Source organism: Salmo salar, chromosome ssa22, assembly GCF_905237065.1.
Source record: "Salmo salar chromosome ssa22, Ssal_v3.1, whole genome shotgun sequence".
In the NCBI taxonomy this organism is placed as follows: domain Eukaryota; kingdom Metazoa; phylum Chordata; class Actinopteri; order Salmoniformes; family Salmonidae; genus Salmo; species Salmo salar.
The window spans coordinates 44,110,408-44,133,340 of record NC_059463.1 but is presented as its reverse complement, the minus strand read 5'-3'; the positions used below and the strand labels follow the sequence as shown (position 1 = coordinate 44,133,340).

General features: G+C 40.5%; 1 protein-coding gene across 37 annotated transcripts in view; it reads right to left on the bottom strand.

The window, feature by feature from the left end:
• Nucleotides 1-22,933, bottom strand: part of cast (calpastatin) — a 71,251-nt gene that overhangs the window by 32,759 nt on the left and 15,559 nt on the right. For 23 of the 37 annotated variants that reach the window (XR_006761273.1, XM_045705020.1, XM_045705028.1 and 20 more), the window contains one exon: nucleotides 15,634-15,729. The exons of 9 other annotated variants lie outside the window; for them this stretch is intronic. Coding sequence is in view for 27 of the 28 variants with exons in the window: in XM_045705020.1 (XP_045560976.1) it covers nucleotides 15,634-15,729 (96 nt within the window). In the remaining variant the exon portion in view is untranslated. Of the gene's footprint in view, nucleotides 1-11,559; nucleotides 11,599-11,875; nucleotides 12,166-15,633; nucleotides 15,730-22,933 lie in introns of those variants that run through there. 5 more of the 37 variants (XM_014167475.2, XM_045705034.1, XM_045705023.1 and 2 more) reach the window with 3 other exon arrangements.

Genomic DNA, 22,933 nt, shown 5'->3' with positions numbered 1-22,933 from the left:
CCGCTGCTAAATTAATATAGGGGAAACACTGGTGTGTGTGTGTGTGCCATATAATTTGATCAAAACAGTTTGTCTAAGGACTTCTATACTGCCGTTTCTCATAATATTACATAACCAGGTGGATCCCATTTCCCACTGTGTTTTGTATATGGAATGTACACATTGTGACTGAAGCAGTGATAGTTAGTTACAAACATTGCAGGTTTGAGAAATGCAGAAACAAGGTGGAGTATGTTAAACAGTGCCCTTTCAGTGGTGGTGAGCCACAGGGCAAGAAGCCTACACCCTCTCCACCCATACTGGCTAGCAGAATGTATTTCTTATTCTCAACAATGTGTGTGAGTGTGTCATGCCCTGAAAAGTACTGTATCTTTAAGTTTCAGAGCGAACCAACCAGTCAAGCCGGCTCAGAATAATTGTACATGTTACAGAGAGATGGCTGGGAGATAAAGACAGTCAGACAGAGAGACAGAGAGTAAGTGTGACAGAGGTTGTGGTCTTACTAGTCAAACTGCATACTAAATTCTTACTAGTGAAATACTGTACTATGTTAATAGTATACTCCTATAGTATTCAGACAAACTTTATTTTGCAATACTACACTACTTGGAGACGATTACTGTTGTTCACTCTGACAATATTACTTAATCTATGTCCAGTGGGAGGACAGTGGTGTTGACACACTTGACAAAAACCTTGTTGAAACCTAGTTAAGAGCTTTAGCAAGGCAGTGACCTTGCCCTTCAGCCAAATACTAAGCCAAATTAGGCCTAGGCCAAGTTCAAATACCTTATAAATGCTTTCCTCCCTCCTTTTCCTTGAGGCAATCACTGATTTGTTCAGGATTAGATAAGTGAAATCATGGTTAACAGCCTGCTGTTTTTCACCAGCCCAATCGTGTGTTGATCAGTTAGTGATGATCAGTAATGAACATCAAAGAAGGAAGGTAAGGAAGGAAAGAAAGAAGGAAGGAAGCATCTTTAAAATATTGGAACAAGTCCCCACTCGGTTTTGGAGGAAGTAGCAAGGGAGGGGCGGAAAGTAGGCTGACGAGTCACGATGCCCTCCTTTTGGATAAATATTTGGGCGCTAGGCAACACACCAGAATCTGCATGTAAATTAAAGGATAGACAAAGAAAGGGCGGTGTCTTGGCGTGGCACAGGGCATACTGACTGGCTCATCTTTTGGAAACCAAAGAGATAATACTAATTACATCTGTGTCTATCTCTATGTTGACAAAATATCCCAGAGACCTCTATTTAAATGCTGTTCAAATATTACCCGTTTCCTTTAAATTGAATTGCAGACTATGGTTGATAAAAACAAACACTTTGTTGAGGTGGAAAACAAACACAAAACAAGGCATTTGGCTGCACTTGAAGTCATTTGATCATGGCAGTCAAGGAACATGGCAGTCTCACTGCCAGCTTTCTCCTCTTGTCTTTCAACCAACAGCACACAACACAGGAAGTGTTTTTTTTGTGTGTGTAAAAACAAACCACACTTCTCATTTCTAATGTAACACAAACCCTTTATTCAGTGTCAAAAGGTACACACCAGACCTCAACTCAAAATACATATTTGTGAAGACAGGTGAAAGACACAACGGTAATGATGAACAGCATTTAAGTTTTATTTATTCCCGCAAGACAAAACAAGATTATTATTATTATTTACATTGCACACTTGGCCAATATCAATGCATTTTCACCTCTGGTGAGCTGACTATCAATAAATCAAATGTATTTATAAAGCCCTTTTTACATCAGATGTCACAAAGCACAATACAGAAACCCAGCCTAAAACCCCAAACAGCAAGCAATGCAGATGTAGAAGCACAGTGGCTAGGAAAAACTAGGAACCTAGGAAGAAACCTAGAGAGGAACCAGGCTCTGAGGGGTAACTACTAGCTAGACAGGTTAGTTTAGCTTACCTAACTACCCAGACACTATATTAGAGGCAGATAGATTAACAACAATCAATCTTACAACACACACCCATGAAGAACCACACAATGCATTGGGAGGGTAGAGAACACAGGGCAGGTACCAGTCAGCATAAGAGCATGCACTCAGGCATCGTCTCCGTGACAACCGTGACAGTACAGGTGAAACCAGCCAACCACATCAATGCAACTATCAGACTCCAACCTAAACAGTGTCATAAAATGCCAGTAGCAGTCACTTTTACTGCTGATTGTGATAGGAGACTGAGTCTAAAATATTGAAGGTAGGCATACTTCATTAGTCTAACCCAGTATTCACATTTTTTACTGACTAGACATTGTTGTTACTGCTGCTAAAACACTATTGATGTTAAAGGCCAAACATTGTTACCATAACCAAAGTGGCAAAACTTCTGTACTACTGCTTATCAGAAAGTAGAAAAACACAACTATTGATTAGCAATGAGCTAACCAGACATTATTCCATCAAAACAAATAGTAGCAAAACTGCTATCATTGCTAATCAGACAGTACCAAAACACTGTTACTGATTAGAAGTCCAACCAATCCAAAACTGCGTAACCTTATCTGTGGGTAAAACATGGTTTATTTTGCTCACCAGATTCTGATCAAGCGGTCCTCCAGCTCACCTGAGACTCACCCAAAGTCTCAGTGTTAACCTATCTATCTGCGTCAGAGAACGACCAAGCTCCTTTTCGGGCTGATATTGGCCTTTTCTAATCCATCAGCCCACTACATAGCAAAACTACTGGTATGCCTGCCACCACTCGCCACCTGAGCACTACACAATGCAGAATGTCTAGCTGGGGAAATCAGCAGCAAGCTAGCTCATTCTCAAAAAGAAAGGTGCAGTATTGCACCACATGCACCATTTTTGGCAACGAACCATAGACTCAATACCTGCACACACTCCTATTGAATATACATCCACCTGTATTGTGAGTAGGCCTATGCCATCTTAATTGACCCAGTTAATCAAGAGTTTACCATTCAAATAAAAGTACTAACATTATGTTATGTGTTATAACAAGGTTGTATATGTCATAATTGATCAAATGTCTCAAACTGGCTGTTATTTTGTCCGGGTCATTATGAGATGCTTATATGACATTATAAAGGGGTCATGACAAGTCATAATGCATTATACCTGGATGCTCAAGTCTTACCATGATTTCTTCTCAAGAACTGCTATGCTGTTGTGTTTTTCACACTCAACAGTTTGCGTGTATATCAAGAATGGTCCACCATCTAAACGAAATCCAGCCAACTTGACAACTGTGGGAATCACTGGAGTCAACGTGGGCCAGTATCCCTGTGGAATACTTTCGACACTTTGCAGAGCAGCAATACTCAACTTGTGGGTCACGGGAGGTTTTGACTGGGTTGCGTGTGTGAGTTAAAAGAAAGTTTTTTTAATGAAAGATTCTCCAGTCTGAACTTAAATGACTAAAATCAGGTAGAACGTGTGTAGACATGTTAATGAACCTATATTTTTTTATAATATATATCTTTTTTTCAATCACAGTATTTTAATATAGAGTTATTAGCAGTGTTATTTAGTGGATTTTGTTGATTTTCTGGTATCAAACCAGTGCGCTTAACATTCTTCATCAAGAATATGGGCAAAATGTAATTATTATTGACAATGAAAAGGTGGGACTGTTGTTCCCTTGTCATATAATTGATAAATTTACTATCAACATAGCATTAAACATAATTTTCCAGATTCCATTTTGGCAAATAAAGAAAATTGTGAATATTGGATCAAGACTGAGACAACTTGGTTAAATTTGGGTACCGAGGCAAAACCAGTTGAGAACCACAGTTGTAGAATCCATGCCCCAACGACTTAGACTGTTCTGAGGGCAGGAGGGTAATGTATAATTACTGTGTACGTACATACATACAAACATACTAGTGATGCGCAGATTGACTCATAACCTGGAGTCTCCGCGGGCGGGTTTAGGGTCATGAAATATTGTGTGAATGAAGGGCGGACGGTTGGCGGCCTGGTTGAATAAAGAGAAAACAATACATTGAAAATCCATAAGTGTATAATTCATATCTATAGGCTACTTTGAAGATTTTCTTTCATTATTTTTATCTGGCGTGTGTAAGCTTAAGCTTTAGGGCCTAACTATACACGCCAAATGCTTTTGGGAACTTGGGCAGAAAAAATTTACGTTGATGCACTGAGGCAAAAAAGTACAATGTCGGAGTTTAATTCAATAAGAGAAAATCTGCGAAATGGAGTTGAAAATAAAGAAAAGGTGGCCAGAACAGTAGACTAATGTTGGGGAAAGATGTCACAAAATGGGACGTCAATGGTACACTAATGTTCAGATTGGTTAAATGGAACAGTAACTAACAAATGCACACTGACTGTATGTCTATAACGTCTCACATAGCCTTAATATTAACTCCTGCAGAATTAAGCATTTCTTGCAGAAAGAAATGACTCGGGAACAGGAGTGGAGAAATATGATTTATTTATTTCAGCATCAATGAGAGAATGAATGCGCGATTAGGGACCAAATGTAAAGATCGCGGTGCTATCTTTATCAGCATCATAAAAGCTGATAGTATTTCAACCACATAAAATATGCATCCAGGCCGAATGGAAATCTTATCAGAAACATGTTGAGTCGTTTTCACTGCTTTTAATTCCCTTAAAACTGCCATCTGGAATTTTTGCACAGAAAACCTTTCCGTTTTTTTTGTTATTGCATTTCCTCCCTGGTCCCTAAACGTCTTTGCTGTGTGAGAGAAGCAGAGATGAAAGAACTTTATTGGTGTCAACTAAATTCAAACAATAATTATATTGATGTATGTACAGTGATGTACATATTTTCTGGTGAGCAAGGATTTATTTTTTCTTCTAGGGCAATAAGTAGGCTAATAACAAGAGAAGCTGCATGTATGTAATTCACAGGAGGCTGCTGAGGGGAGGACGGCTCATAATAATGGCTGGAATAGAGTTAATGGAATGGTAAAAAACACTTGGAAACAATGTGTTTGATGTGTTCAATACCATTCCATTTATTCCGTTCCAACCACCCATCCTCCCAAATTATGGTGCCACCGGCCGCCTGTGATCGAATTATAGACAAGTTGACTAACAAATAGCCTACCAAATGCTGGAAATTATGAGCAGAAACATAGTCTTATCTAAATTAGGCTTAAAAAAAGAAATAATCCCACACCCCCTGTCAAAAAATTGTTCCGCATCTGACTGTACAGCTCATTTTCTATTTTAGCTGCCTCAGATTTTCACTTTAAATCACATATAGCCGGGCGATTAGCAATTGCGGGCGGGTGAACAAACAGATGAACAAGTACACACACACACACACACACACACACACACACACACACACACACACACTAGTGAACCGCAGTGTAAAGCTAAGGGTTATAGTTACTGTGGATAGCAACCAGTGAACAACAAGCATACAGTTCCAGCTGATAACTAGACACCAATATCAGCGTGACAGTGACACTGCTTCTGGGAAGCCAGGGAGCTACCGGCACCCGCAACCAAAACGTGACCATGGGCCAAAATAGACATGGGGCTGTGTTAAGGACCAGTTACCCTGAAACCAGTTTAAACCGTTGCCTATCTATACGCACGTACACACACACACCCCTCCATTCAAAACGATGTCAGAGTCATAGCCACACCCAAGGAGAGTGTATATGAAATGGTGGCACAGAAACATCAGAGAAATGTTTAAGAGGGCACCACTGCTGCATACAGGGGCAGCCAGCATGACACAAGAGCCAATGGGCTGCTCAGGAGCCAATGGGCTGCTGAGAGTAATATTATGGCCGGGACGATACCAGTAGAGATACTCGTTAGTATCGTGGCAAGGAAACAAAACACAAAGTGGATTTAACATCTTTAGGAAAACAGCCCTAATGTTGGAAACAATCATCATTATCTTGTCATCCAGAGTCACAGAGATTTATTTTCCACGCTATAGCACACAATGTTTTATATACAGCAGGTTTTTAAAGGAGCAAAGAATGTGATCTGCTTCGTGTTTTCATTTTTGCCATGGAAAAACTATTGCGATACTGGTGTCGTCCTGGCCCTAGTTAATAATATAGTCTGTAATCAGTCTGTAACTGGTAGGAAATAGGGTTGTTCCATAGAGATAGTTATAGGACGTAACATTGTATCGGTCCCATTATGGCGTGTGTGAGAGCCTGGGCAGCGACATTGAGGCCATCTCCATTTTGAAGTAGTACATTTTCTTATTCTTCTACTTCTATGGTCTTGGTAAACAAACTGAAAGGGTGCATACAGCCACCTGGTGTGTAGTCATAAGTCAAATGTTTGCAACGGAAACTATTTACTCAAAACTGAAAATATTTGTGACCCATTTCAGGAAGCTAGGCATATGTCGCACGTCACTACTTCACAGGAGAGGCATTTTTGGGCAGAAATGTCTTCTCTGAACTTTCATGTGTCTTAATAACAAACTTGTATTTAATCTGAAAATACGAATACAATTGTTAAATTACGAGCCTAGTTGGTTTAGCCACAGAAAAAGTCAGGAACCTTCCCGCTAGTCATGATTGGCTGAGATAATGGATGAGCTGGACATCCAGGGAGCTGAGTTTGGATTGATCTGCCATGTAGCATGCTTTTGTCTATAATGTGAGCTGCTCAGTATGTATTGATAATCCTTTCTACCGCAGCTTTTTTGAAAGATATAACGTTAGCCATCTAGAACTACAAAAGGTTTTACTACTTTTCTCAACTACATTGATGCCCTGAATTTAGCAGGTGCTATCAACACAACAAATCAGTTGGAAAAAGTTGTGATGGGCTACTTTCTGCACAAGCCACGGTCAGTGTGAACCGGTGTGACTTGACACAATGCTTGCCAAACAAGCTGTAGCTAGAAACAAAACTGTGTTAAATGGTTCCAGTCTGCCATGAAGCGTTCATCCATGTATACGGGCATTATACATTTCAAATTTTGCCAGAAAGTTGTTTTCATTGCAAGTTAAAGTGTATTGATAGCTAGCTCGCGAACGTTAGTTTGCTTGCTCGCTAGCTAACATTACATGTATGATCTATGTAGTAATATTATTCAAATCAGAAATCCATTTGCATTGCTAGTTATAGCCTAATGTTAGCTAGCTAGCTAACATTGAACCTAGTTGGTTAGCTTTAGCTACCTACAGATTCATACGACAACTTTGACAATCAGTATTTATTGGTAGTAGTATGAGTTGGGTTAATGCCTGTTCATTGTTTAGCTAGCTAGTTACATGACTAAACAAAAGACTCTACTTCGCCAGATGATTACATGACCCATCAGGTTAGCCTAGTGTGCTTAATATTAGGACAGTTGAGAAATAAATATATTAGGCCTAGCCTATAGAAAGCTGATGGGATCCTTTTTTTTTAATAGAGGCCATCCCTCTGTTATCTTGCACAATTGCATAGCCTATAGAAATGTGCAACATGAGCTCATGAAGTGTTTAATTAGATTTCTGATAACATTTCCATTCATGTCAGAGTGATTAGGGACAATAGAGTGCTGAGTACCAGGCAGTTAGCAAGTATGGTAGGCTACTAATAACCATCAACAGCATCAGCGCTTGAAGAAGCCTAATTACCGTGGCTAAACGGTCACATGGAATTTCACTATCTTCATGACTCGTGACCCCCGGTGTGGCGGTAATATGGTCACCGCAACAGCCCTACTGTAGACAAAGAAGAGCTCTCCAGTAAGTGTACCAAAACAAAAATGGGGTTGCAAGTTTATCAACTTTCAAAGAATAATTACTTTCCCATTGTTCCTCAACTGCAGTGTATGATGTACAATTTTCTAGCTCTGAGTTTCTACTTTTATCCAATGTAAAAAACACAATTTTAAATGTTGGTACATTGGACCAAATCCTGGTGGTGGGTCAGGTTGCAACGGAAACGAGAGTTTCTATTGGACAAATTCAGGTAGCTCCCTCCCCGTTTTGTTCCGTTTGGTTATTTTTGTTCCTAATGAATACACCCCTGGAGTGTATTGTTTGAACAGGTATAAAGGCAAGGTTGGCGATTTACTGCCACCTGCAGTTATGGAATGTTTGCTCACAAGTATAATTCATTGGCTGATCCCTCCGGAATTATGTGATCCTTCCTTTACCCATAGGAAGTCCTATCCAGTTGACTACTTCAAAATGGTAAAAGTCCTCAATGGTTCTGTCCATGCTAAAACAGACTTTCAGGCACCAGAGTGCTCTATCTCTATGGTTTGTTCCTCCTAGTGGTTTAATTGGAGCTTATTCAACAATAGGCTTTTTTCCTCCACCAAACAAGATCTTATTTGCAACTGCGACCTGGCCAAAATAAAGCATGGCAATTCGACACATACAACAACACAAAGTTACACATGGAATAAACAAAACATAGTCAATAATATAGTAGAAAAAATAAAACAAAATGTCTATATACAGTGAGTGCAAATGAGGTAAGATAAGGGAGTTAAGGCAATACATAGGCCATGGTGGCGAAGTAATTACAATATGGCAATTAAACCCTGGAATGGTAGATGTGCAGAAGATGAATGTGCACGTAGAGATACTGGGGTGCAAAGGAGCAAGATAAATAAATACAGTATGGGGATGAGGTAGATAGATGGGCTGTTTACAGATGGGCTGTTTACAGATGGGCTATGTACAGGTGCAGCGATCTGTGAGCTGCTCTGACAGCTGGTGCTTAAAGCTAGTGAGGGAGAGATGAATCTCCAGCTTCAGTGATTTTTGCTGTTTGTTCCAGTCATTGGCAGCAGAGAACTGGAAGGAAAGGCGACCAAAGGAGGAATTGGCTTTGGGGGTGACCAGCGAGATATACCTGCTGGAGCGAGTGCTACGAGTGGGTGCTGCTATGGTGACCAGTGAGCTGAGATAAGGCGGGGCTTTACCTAGCAGAGACTTGTAGATAACCTGTAGCCAGTGAGTTTTGCGACGAGTATGAAGCGAGGGCCAACCAACGAGAGCGTACAGGTCGCAGTGGTGGGTAGTAAAACAGATGGCACTGTGATAGACTGCATCCAATTTGTTGAGTAGATTATTGGAGGCTATTTTATAGATGAAGTCGCCGAAGTCGAGGATCGGTAGGATGGTCAGTTTTACGAGAGTATGTTTGGCAGCATGAGTGAAGGATGCTTTGTTGCGATATAGGAAGCCGATTCTAGATTTAATTTTGGATTGGAGATGCTTAATGTGAGATATTACAGTCTAACCAGACACCTAGGGATTTGTAGTTGTCCACGTATTCTAAGTCAGAGCCGTCCAGAGTAGTGATGCTGGACGGGCGGGCAGGTGTGGGCAGTGATCGATTAAATAGCATGCATTTAGTTTTACTTGCATTTAAGAGCAGTTGGAGGCCACGGAAGGAGAGTTGTATGGCATTGAAGCTCGTCTGGAGGTTAGTTAACACAGTGTCCAAAGAGGGGCCAGAAGTATACAGAATGGTGTCGTCTGCGTAGAGGTGGATCAGAGAATCACCAGCAGCAAAAGCGACATCATTGATGTATACAGAGAAGAGAGTCGGCCCAAGAATTGAACCCTGTGGCACCCCCATAGAGAATGCCAGAGGTCCGGACAACAGACCCTCCGATTTGACACACTGAACTCTATCAGAGAAGTAGTTGGTAAACCAGGCGAGGCAATCATTTGAGAAACCAAGGCTGTCGAGTCTGCCAATAAGAATGTGGTGATTGACAGAGTCAAAAGCCTTGGCCAGGTCGATGAATACGGCTGCACAGTAATGTCTCTTCGCGATGGCGGTTATGATATCGTTTAGGACCTTGAGCGTGAGGTGCGCCCATGACCAGCTCTAAAACCAGATTGCATAGCGGAGAAGGTATGGTGGGATTCGAAATGGTCAGTAATCTGTTTGTTAACTTGGCTTTCGAAGACCTTAGAAAGGCAGGGTAGGATAGATATAGGTCTGTAGCAGTTTGCGTCTAGAGTGTCACCCCCTTTCAAGAGGGGGATGACCGCGGCAGCTTTCCAATCTTTGGGAATCTCAGACGATACGAAAGAGAAGTTGAACAGGCTAGTAATAGGGGTTGCAAACATTTCGGCAGATCATTTTTGAAAGAGAGGGTCCAGATTGTCTAGCCCGGCTGATTTGTTGGGCTTGTTCCTCCTAGGAGTTTAATAGGAGCTTATTCAACAATAGGGTTGAAAGAGGTTGTCTTTGCTCTACTGAGCTGAGCTATGAAACTGATTACTAATACTGGGCCCCACCCAACAGAACGACACGTGAAAAGGGTTGGTTTTAGCAATACGGCTAGCTGGGCTCCCGAGTGGCGCAGCGGTCTAAGGCACTGCGTCTCAGTGCAAGAAGCGCCACTACAGTCCCTGGTACAAATCCAGGCTGTATCACATCCGGCCGTGATTGGGAGTCCCATAGGGCGGCACACAATTGGCCCAGCGTTGTCCGGGGTAGGACGTCATTGTAAATAAGAATTTGTTCTTAACTGACTTTCCTAGTTAAATAAAGGTTACATTTACACTAATCCCAAAGCAGTTGGCTAACCTGGGCACAATGTATGTGATTACTTTGAAATTGACCCAAACCCTAATCTCAACATGGCTAGCTGCTACAGTGATTTCAAAGGAGTTGGCTAATCAGGTAGGCTACAAAGTACTGACCTAGCTAAACTATTTAGGGACAATGATGTCTAGTTGTGTCATATACTAATTTGGTTGGTGTTATAGCTACGCTAATGTAAATAGTGGAGTAAATTGGAAAATAGACATCAATGGCTAGAATGCACTCCTATAGTCACATGCATTCAACATGAGAGAGCTTATGACTGCCTGGACGCATGCTTTGTCTTGCAAAGATGTCATTCAGTAATATTTGACTGTCAAACACAGCATACTTCCTTGGATGGGTATAATTTGTGTTACGTTCCAACAGGAATATGTTACAAAAAACTTCGTAAATAACAAGGATGCCAACAAACAACGCATACAAAGTAGCATGATCAATTCACCTAGCTAACTAGCTGCCGAATAGGCATCAACTCACCACGTTACTAATTCTTAATGTTTGTCCATAGGCTACCAGAGTGAGGACAGACATTTTTCGGAATAAACGTGGTGAGTGAAAAACGTATCAAAATTGCCCACCCGGTATCTTATTCTGCCGCAAAACAACTATGTATGCGTTGTTTGTTAGCAACCTTGTTATTTACGAAGTTTTTGGAACAGATTCCGGTTAGAACGTTTCACAGATTATAACCACCCTACTTCCTGTTGTCATAAGCATAATTAATATTAATATTATTTTTCACAATGGATTGTCTCGTACTTCAAAATGTCACATCAGCAATAAGGTAATTGACTCAGTCTGAATTTGTGTGTATAAATAAAATTATGCTCGCTCTTAGTTTCAAAGGCTCCAGTTGTCTCTGCCCTGTCTGAATTTCTAGAATCTGTGAATGTTGAGAATGTTTTTTTAGTGTAAATGTGTAAATAAAATCTCACTAATAGATCACAATATCTACACCTTCAGTAGCACTCTGATGACAGCAAGTCTGCTAGAGTTTAATTGAATACCTACGCAATTTGCCTCCAAGCAATGCATTTACATCTCTGTATTTTCCCCTAGGTCACGTCCAGCTGTATTGAGCTCTTTGCCAAGTTTCTTCGATAACATGTAAAGGACATGTACAGATCAGAAGCCCCATGGTCTCGTCTGAGTGATTTAAGTAACATATGTGGTGGATATGTCTGCTCATGAAAGATAAACTAGAACGTCACTCATCAGAAGTGTCTGCAACCGGTGATATCACAAACCCTCAAACTAAAGCGATAGGGCTGGCACGAAGAGAGAAAACCACAACACACACACTGAAAAACTGTGTTTAGGTACATACCATAGATTTGAGTGTATCCTGTATTTATCTGGGTAATCCCAAACTGTCCCGAGGCTTGGTTAATTTAGATACATTTTGAATTAAGTATACTACTGACACACAAAACACAGACTAAAGAAAAAAAAACTTCTGCTCCTCCAACTAGGATAAACCCGACAGGTCAACACTGTTCAATCCCCACCCCCTTTTCCAACAAGGAAGTGACGCAGCCTGGACCTGATTAGCCAGGAAAAACAAGCAAGACCCGTCAGTTTCCATTTGAAAGGGAAAGTTTGGGCTGGGTCTTCTGACTGGGTGTGTGTGCGTATATGGCGCACACACACCCAGATACAACAGCCTACATGTAGAAACAAGTAATGATGTCACTTCCAGGTAATAGGTCCCATGAGCAGCAACGTGAAGTTCATGGGAGCATGTCAAATTGGGTGTCAAATGAGAGCTAAGAGACTATTTCTTTCTTTCTAATTAAGGCATATATATATCAACCATTTTCCATCCTAAAAATAAGGAACAGCAAAGGCTTTGATTTTGGGTCAGATTTAAAAGGGGCGGTTATCAGAAAAAAAGTCTTAAAAGGTTTTAGAAATACATCAAAAAACAATAATGTTGAAAGACCCCTGCCAACTAATATCAACACTTATATTTAGTTTTGATAAATGTTTTTGCCTTCTGTAAGTGAAACATTGTCTTGTGCCTTGAAATTCCGTTACCAAAAACCCACATCTTACAGATATTTTCTAATGTCTCTCCCTCATGAGGGAGGATAAGGAAGGTTCACAGTAGTAACAAGTAAAGGTAAACCTAGCAATTCATTAGTGTTTTTACTGATATCAATTTTGTTTATGAATTTTTAACTGATTAAAACTCAAGATTCGTAACCAATTTTTTTCAAAAATAGGTAACGGAATTTCTGCAATTGAATTGGCTACAATGGGAAATCATAGTAATCACAACAGTTGGGTTAACAAGTTTGGACAGCAGAGTACAGTAAGGAAAAGTAGAGTATTGTACACAGTAGAGCACACGAGTTGAGTACACTATAAGGTACTGTATTGTACTGAACTATGCTCTACTTTACTGTATTGTACTTTACTGAACTCTACTGTACTATACTCTACTGTAATCTACTGTACTGAACTCTAATCTACTTTACTGTTATGTGCTGTGCTGTACTTTGATGTCCAAACTTATGAAACTTGGTTCCGATTTGGTCTGGTCCGGACCAACCAAATTTGGTCTTGTTTGGAACAGAGCTCATTAACATAATAGCCAGTGTTTAGAATAATACAGAAATATGCACAAAGTAGGATATTGCATATTTACACCTTTGTGTACCTATTTAGGATACATCACCATGAAGAGAATGACATTCATATGCATAATTATGCATTTCTGCGTAGTACAGATCAAGGACCCATGATCTCATTTCGTTACAGCAATTCTGTTACCGGGTGTAAATCCAATTCACTTACTGTAGTTCAATGACCAATATATATTTTTTCAAAGTCCATTTGTTATGTCATAGCTGACACCATTCTATCTGCAGACATCGTTGAATCTTAGTTCGGAGCAGATATTGAAGTTTTTGGAAAACGTGGACACAAAAAACTGAGGGAGATTTGAACTAAATTCTGTTTCCAAACTTTGCACCTAAACACTTCTTCCAGTAAATGTGCTTTTGTAAAATGTTCTGTGTATTGTTAAAAGTAGTCATTGTGTGTAGAGTTGTATGCTTTTGTTAAACTTTGAAATCAATGTTTTTTGTTTGGTATACATTTTAAAGTGAAAAATCTGAACCGTTACTGTGGAATTGCCCATGATGATAAAGTAGTGAATACTTTTTTGACCTGTAGTCCTACAAGTAATAAAATATTATATGCTATTTAGCTGACACTTTTATCCAAAGCAGTCTTACATGCATACATATTTCATACACCCTGGTGTTGCCAGGCCATGCTCTACCAACTAAACTACAGAGGACCAAATCCTATGTGGAGTGAAGGTAATCGAGAGATGGGTGTAGCCAAAGCAGTCTGGGTGGAGGTGGTTTGCTGCAAGGTCTGTCTGTCTGGCAGCAGTAGGGTGTGTCTGATACACTCACTGCTTAGGAATCTGAACTGCAGTGACTAAAAAACAGTGAGAGTGAGAAAAGTGGGAGAAAGTGAGAGAACATGATGAGGGAGAAAAGAGAGGCATATAAATACAGACAGAAAGATATAAAGAACGAGACAAAATGAGAGAGAAAGAGGAAGTGAAAGAGAGAGAGAGGGAGCGTCGCATGCAGCCTCTAGCACAAACTGCACCCTTTTTACAGAGGAGCAATGGTTGGGGGGAGAGAGAAAGAGCAGAGCTAAGTGTATGCTAAGGAAAAGAGGGAGGAGGGAGGAAGGGGAAAGAGAGCAAGGGGACTGGAGGGGGGATGAGAGAGAGGAAATTATAGAAAATAATGGAGACCCAAACACAAGCACAGCCACGCTGTCTCTCTATGCAAAACAATTGTCAAAGACCTTGTTGTAGCTACTATGAAAACACACAGGAAAATGCTGCGATGGGATATTAGCCAAGCCTTATGTAAGAGTGTGGAACAACATGTTTACACACTACCATGTCATATGAGCTTTGATTTAATTGATTAATAAACTGTTTAATACTTCCATATTGCAAAACTTGTTTGCTTGACTCCTCAGATAGAAGGCAACTTCTTAAACAATGTATTTTCTAAGATGAGGAACCACTATATGTAAAAGTGTAAAACTGAGTAGAGACTGTCTAGCAGGGGGGCTCCCCCTAGTGTACAGACACAGTATGGCACCTGGGCAAAATGAGTGGAAGTTATTGTAAACTACAGATATGAGTGTGTTTTAAAGTGAACAAATTCTATTTCATTCTAAAGGGAAATCCTCAGAACCATTGTAGTGTGACACCCCTTCAATGCACCTTATCCCTTCAAGCTTAATTTGTGATTGTTACTTTGTATCTGTGAAGGTGTTTTAATGACAATTATACAATGGGTGGGTCTAATCCTAAATGCTGATTAGTTAAAACCACATTCCAGACAGAGTCTATTCCACAAGTTTCCACCAACTAAAAAAATCTATGGTGTTAAAATGCCTATTTACTCTGTTCCATCTGACCAATATATCCTCCAAACACCAGCTTCTCGGGCATTTTCACTTAAAGATATAATCTAAAGTACAATACATTAAATGTTCTCAGCCAACGTTTGTTGACAATGAAACATGGAAGATAGAAAGGGCTAGATGAAAATGGACAGATCAGGCAGAACTTGTTTTGGGTGGTCCACGTTGCTCTGGGAGGTTTTATGATGACGCAGCTACAGACAGGGGAGCTGATGAAAGGTTCCACCCAAGTAAAGCTCACACCCTGGTGAGTTGTTTGCTGTTGCCATGCCTTTCACTTGTTTTATGTAATAACATCATGTAATAATGTAATATCTATGCAGTGTTCCCCAGACGTTTGTCCTGGATCTGAAGGCTCTGCATTGTGTCTGTAGTCCTCCAACCGGATTGGCTCAAAAAAAAACTTCCTTAAAAGGAAAACCGAACGAACCACTGAACTCTCTACTTGTTATGTAGTCGCCGCCCTTAGCATTTATTTGTGTTTTATTTGTGTTGAGGGATCTGAGGAAAAATCGTCTCCATCTTTATCTTCCCTACTGACTCTAGCGTTGTACACAGCCTGTGCGTTTCCACTAGTGTGTGTGCATGCGTGCATGTGTGTAGGCGTGGCATGCTTACACTGGGGTGGAACAACTCGGGTGGGAACGACTCACTCGGTAACTCTTGGTAACCTTTGGGCGCTTTCTTAAAGCATTGACAGCAGTCAAAAGCAGGCTGTTGCAGTCAAGGGAGAAACAAAAAGTTGCTGGTTAGTTGTATTCTAACAGCAAGGCTCACAACATGGCAGTGGTAATATGCTTCCATTGTTTCTAAGAGTTTTTTGTTAGAATGTCAAAATAAACTCTTCTCTAACCTCCATATTATCCTAACACACTAACAAACTGGAAATCACAATGGTTGGCGAGAGAGGTTTCTTATTTGAATCTGTCATAGCTTGTAAATCTCGCTAGAAAGTTTGCTCTGTTTCAGTCACATCCACATGGGTCGAGCAAACCCCCTAGTTATTGGAGACAATTGTGCCTCTCATTGACTGTGTTCGAGAGCATAACATTCATGATGGATACATGAGTCAGTCTGCAGTCGACGTCGACCACGGCCATTATGTAGGCGATGGATGCTGGGTGCTGTTGATGAGGAACAACTGCAGAAACTTGCAGCAAACATCAAAAACTGCATGACCCTCAATCATGTGGTTCTTGTAACGCTCATGCAGATGTAGTTCGATAACTTTTATCCCCATAATGCAACACACATTGAAAGTTGCTGATTAGCGACTGCACAATATTGATGCTCTCCAATGCACCCCTTATCTCTGTTGACAACTGAGTGGTTAACCAAAGCATGGCCCACCCATCCCAGGGGAGTAGACAAATCAGATTACTTGGCCTGCATCAGGAACAAATCAGTGCAGGTGAGAGGGTCCAGTCGATAAGGTTTTGTTTCTAGGGAGACACTAGGCAAACAGTGTGAACTCAGCAATGTTATACCCCAGCGTAACAATCATGGACCGGAACAAAGTACAGTCAATGAGGGTCTAAACACAGAATAAAATACAACAAAACAGATTAAAATACAACAAAACACAGAATAAAATACAACATATATGTATAATATATCTAATATATGTATCTCTACAGGTCAAAATGTGTGTTTCATTGGGAACAAAGGGATGAGCATTCTTCTCATAGAGAAAACTGGAAGTTACTCAACCTGTTCAGGAGACCAGCCTTGTTCAACAATAGATACAAGCTGTCCTACAGCCCTCTCCTACAGTACAGCCAGTCAGGCCACTATATGTGGCTCATGTACGTGCAACACCATAAATAACAATAAGTATGTTGCCTGTCAGGTAGTGCCACCCTAAATACACACAAAGAATCCCAATTTCACAATGGGCACACATACTTTCAAACACATAAGTACACATAAGTATACTTTTTATATTTTGTATTGAATAATAACACAGAATACACACATGTAAACACACAAATGTGTGTTGGGGCGGCAGGTCGCCTAGTGATTAGAGCGTTGGGCCAGTAACTGAAAGGTTGCTAGATTGAATCCCTGAGCTGACAAGGTACAAATTTGTTGTTCTGCCCCTGAACAAAGCAGTAAACCCACTGTTCCTAGGCCGTCATTGCAAATAAGAATTTGTTCTTAACTGACTTGCCTAGTTAAATAAAGGTTAAAAATGTACACACACTAGTCAGTATTCACATGTTGCCACCGCTGTCAAGTCATTTATCTCTGATAAGTAAATAAAACACATATGTGTAGTTCTGTCATGCAGGTGAATACTCAAAAGACAATTGTCTTGAAAAATCCCCTTCTGTTGAACATGCATTGACTGATATGACAGCAGACTGACTGGCTACACAAGTGTCAATGTCTCTGTCTGTCTGTCTGTCTGTCTGTCTGTCTGTCTGTCTGTCTGTCTGTCTGTCTGTCTGTCTGTCTGTCTGTCTGTCTGTCTGTCTGTCTGTCTGTCTGTCTGTCTGTCTGTCTGTCTGTCTGTCTGTCTGTCTGTCTGTCTGTCTGTTCGCTCCCTCAGTTGACCGAGGGTATGCATGGTCTAAAGAGGATTTCTTCAGGTGCGGGTTTTATTCGGAACAGTAGGAAAGGGCTGTTCCATGACGTCAGATCATGTCTGTGCTCACGGGGGCGGGCCAATGACTTAGTTAAACTTTGAAGGGAATACAATTCTCTCACATTAATGGTTCAACATCACCTTACATAATTTCACAAATAGTTTCATCTTTACTCATTCATTTTATACAATAATTAGATGCAAACGTCATAACGGAGGCTCCTGTATAAACAGAGTTATGGTAATGTGGCTGTATTGTCTTTCATAAGGTCACAAACATGAAACAAAACGGACCGGTCGTAGCTGGCTTCTCCACCGACCGTTTACACATTCTCCAAAACATGGATATTGTTCAGTTCTCAAGTTCTGTGATGTAGAAGAAGTTCCTTTGTTCTACTGTGAAACTCTCTCGCTCTATACTGTCTGACTATGAGGAGAGAGTCTCCTCTAGGAATGTACAACCTGAGATAACAGAACCTGGGTGTAGGGGGAAGAGAGAGGTGGTGAGAGAGAGGGGGATGGTACTCGCTATACCCAAAGAGGGCCACGTCTGCCTGTCTGTCTGTCTGTCTGTCTGTCTGTCTGTCTGTCTGTCTGTCTGTCTGTCTGTCTGTCTGTCTGTCTGTCTGTCTGTCTGTCTGTCTGTCTGTCTGTCTGTCTGTGTCTCTCTCTCGCTCTCTCTCTCGCTGGCTGTGTGGCTGTCTTAACCTGTTAGGGCTAGGGGGCAGTATTGACACGGCCGGATAAAAAACGTACCCGATTTAATCTGGTTACTACTCCTGCCCAGTAACTAGAATATGCATATAATTATTGGCTTTCGATAGAAAACACCCTAAAGTTTCTAAAACTGTTTGAATGGTGTCTGTGAGTATAACAGAACTCATATGGAAGGCCAAAACCTGAGAAGATTCCGTGCAGGAAGTGGCCTGTCTGACAAGTTGTGTTTCATCTTGGCTCTTTTTATTGAAGACTGAGGGTCTTTGCTATAACGTGACACTTCCTACGGCTCCCATAGGCTCTCAGAGCCCGGGAAAAAGCTGAACGATATCGAGGCAGCCTCTGGCTGAAACACTTTATCGCGTTTGGCAAGTGGCCGATCAGAGTACTATGGGCTTAGGCGCGTGCACGAGTCGACCCCATGCTTTATTTTCTTTCGTCTGTTTACCTAAACGCAGATTCCTGGTCGGAATATTATCGCTTTTTTATGAGAAAAATTGCATAAAAATTGATTTTAAACAGCGGTTGACATGCTTCGAAGTACGGTAATGGAATATTTAGATTTTTTTTGTCACGAATTGCGCCATGCTCGTCACCCTTATTTACCCTTTCGGATAGTGTCTTGAACGCACGAACAAAACGCCGCTATTTGGATATAACAATGGATTATTTGGGACCAAACCAACATTTGTTATTGAAGTAGAAGTCCTGGGAGTGCATTCTGACTAAGACAGCAAAGGTAATAACATTTTTCTTATAGTAAAACTGACTTTGGTGAGTGCTAAACTTGCTGGGTGTCTAAATAGCTAACCCTGTGATGCCGGGCTATCTACTGAGAATATTGCAAAATGTGCTTTCACCGAAAAGCTATTTTAAAATCGGACATATCGAGTGCATAGAGGAGTTCTGTATCTATAATTCTTAAAATAATTGTTATGCTTTTTGTGAACGTTTATCGTGAGTAATTTAGTAAATTCACCGGCAGTGTTCGGTGGGAATGCTAGTCACATGCTAGTCACATGCTAATGTAAAAAGCTGGTTTTTGATATAAATATGAACTTGATTGAACAAAACATGCATGTATTGTATAACATAATGTCCTAGGGTTGTCATCTGATGAAGATCATCAAAGGTTAGTGCTACATTTACCTGTGGTTTGGGTTTATGTGACATTATATGCTAGCTTGAAAAATGGGTGTCTGATTATTTCTGGCTGGGTATTCTGCTGACATAATCTAATGTTTTGCTTTCGTTGTAAAGCCTTTTTGAAATCGGACAGTGTGGTTAGATTAACGAGAGTCTTGTCTTTAAAATGGTGTAAAATAGTCATATGTTTGAAAAATTGAAGTTTTTGCATTTTTGAGGAATTTGAATAACGCGCCACGGGATTACACTGGCTGTTGAGTAGGTGGGACGCAAGCGTCCCACCTAGCCCATAGAGGTTAATTGAATTCAGGGTTAGCAGTGTGGTTAAGTTTAAAATCAGATTTGATGACTTTGTGGCTGTGCCAGCTAGTGACCACTCCACAGAGCTGCCTCCAGTACATGAGTCATTTCAATAAATGCCAACCTGCATTACCTCAACACTTTGCAGGGTGTGATTTGTGTGATTACTCAGGACATTGCCTGTCCATTCCTGTTAAACTAAAATATATCTGGTACCAGCAAATAGAGCTGTCCTTTTGCCAAGATCACCTATCAGTGGCAATGAAGCAAAGGTACAAGGGAAGGATGCAAAAGGAAGCAAGGAAAGGAAGTTATCTTAGAGTATTGGGACAGAGCCAGGGTTTGCCTCAACCATAATAGATTGAAATAGACAGGAGAACAAACGAGCAAGCGAATAGTCAAATGCCATGTTGTTCAACGCCCTGGTAAACAGCACATTCTCAGGTAAGCCCAAAGGCTTGGAAACCCTCCCAGAGGTGCTTTTATACAACCAGAGCATGAGAGAGCCACTGAGCATGTCATTATTAGATCATCAGTCAGGCTCAAGCCAAACTGACAGTGGAACGAGAAATCTAATGGCTGGACTATCTTTCTGATGCACACAGAAACACATAGTACTGAATGTATTCAAAGGGAAATACAAAAACACACGCACACACACCTCAGGATATCACATACATTTCCACATGCTGGAATACAGATCCCTCCCGTCTTTACAGCTCTGGTCAACACAACAGACACATCCACACATTAGAACTCTGGTCAATATAATGTACACATTCCACACATTAGAGCTCTGGTCAATACTACAGACACGTCCACACATTGCCACAAAACTGACCTTTACTTAACTGGATCTATAATAGGCCTTTACATTTTTGGTGTGAATATGTTCCTATATTCATTGTATAACATGACTTGAGATCCATGTAAACAATACTGTGTCGATATATTATGATATATTCGATGTTAGAGACGCAACAGATTTAAATACATACAGCATATATTGTGAAAAGTATGCTCTGTACAGCTTAAAGTTATATAGTTACATGCTGAATGTGTGATTAGGAAATGTATTGGGTATGTGTATGTGTATCACAGATACGTTTCCCCTGTGGCTGTTTCCTGTGTGTGTGATGAAAGCAGCAGATGATTCTGAGCCTGAATGGCAGAGTGCACAGTCAGTATGTTGACAACAGAAGTCTGGGAAAGTACCCCAACTAGCCCAAAGCAGAGCCAAGAATATCCCCCAAAACACAAGAAACAGAGATATAAGACTGCAGCCTACTCAGTCACAAGGGCAAATTTATAACACAAAACTGATGGGTATGAAATACAAATACTACCAGAACACATGCACATGCACATGCACAAATACAAACATACCCAACTCATAAGCAACTGTAACAAAATAAAAACATGGGAACTATTATCAAAAACATGCCTGAACATATTCCACTATTAGAATTATACACATGTAACAGGGTTGGTTATGTTTCCACTTCCCACTGCAGAAATATGTATTCAATGTATTTCTATTGGTTAATGTGTCTATTGTCAGGTACTTACATAAACACCTATTCAATGTTGCACCATGACAAATAAACAAACATTAAGGAATATAACATTAGCTGCTCATACTGGCCCTTAAGTCACAAGGTAATGCATAATGCATAACCAGGTCATTTATTTATATTTGACCTTTATTTAACTAGGCAAGTCAGTTAAGAACAAATTCTTATTTGCAATGACAGCCTAGGAACAGTGGGTTAACTGCCTTGTTCAGGGGCAGAACAACAGATTTCTACCTTGTCAGCTTGGGGATTCGATCTAGCAACCTTCCGGTTACTAGTCCAACACCCTAACCACTAGGCTACCTGCCACCCCAATAATAATAATGTATGTCCAGGTAATAATGTATGTCCAGGTAATAGTGTATGTCCAGGTAATAGTGTATGTCCAGGTAATAGTGTATGTCCAGGTAATAGTGTATGTCCAGGTAATAATGTATGTCCAGGTAATAGTGTATGTCCAGGTAATAGTGTATGTCCAGGTAATAGTGTATGTCCAGGTAATAATGTATGTCCAGGTAATAGTGTATGTCCAGGTAATAGTGTATGTCCAGGTAATAATGTATGTCCAGGTAATAATGTATGTCCAGGTAATAGTGTATGTCCAGGTAATAGTGTATGTCCAGGTAATAGTGTATGTCCAGGTAATAATGTATGTCCAGGTAATAATGTATGTCCAGGTAATAGTGTATGTCCAGGTAATAGTGTATGTCCAGGTAATAATGTATGTCCAGGTAATAGTGTATGTCCAGGTAATAGTGTGTGACCAGGTATTAGTGTATGACCAGGTAATAATAATAATGATGGTAAAAATAGTTTTATAAATATATTTGATTGGTTGATTGTATCATACCCTAACCAACACACACACAACTTGGCAAATAAATAAACTACAGAGACTGACGCATTGACATAACTGGAAGCAACACACTTTGCTGGGCCATGTGAAGAGCACAGACCTTGTCTTCACCTTGGTGCAATATCCTCTATCCATGACAACAGTACAGACTGTACTGTTCTTCTGTTCAGAGGTTGACAGACTTCAACTACCATGACTTTCAATGCTTCAGACATAGACACACTGACACAACTGGAAGCAACACATACTTTTGCTGGTGCTATGTGAAGAGCACAGCAAAGCTTTTGTATTTGTCTGAGTTTAATATAATACAGACTGTTCTGTATTCCAATGCCACTTCTCTTCCCTCCTCTAAGCTCGAGCAGGGGTGTGTATTCATTACGTCTTGCAACGGAAACCTTTTACCGTTTAAGAACCAAATGGAAGCAAATAGAGAAAACGTAACAAAACGGGAAGGGACTTACCAGAATTTATCCAATAGAAACTCTTGTTTTAGTTGCAAAACATTTTCCATTTGGAGTAAACTGTTTCTGTTGCAAAATGTTTTGCTACAGACAAAACATTTTGCAACAGAATCGGCATAATGAACACACCCAAGAGAAAGACTTCTGACTTGGATTAATGCCAACAAAACCTTTTTTTCTGACTTGTCTTCCCTTATAAGCCCGCTACTAAACATACAAAACAATACACACACACTACATTCACAAATACAGACACACACGCATCCATGGACAC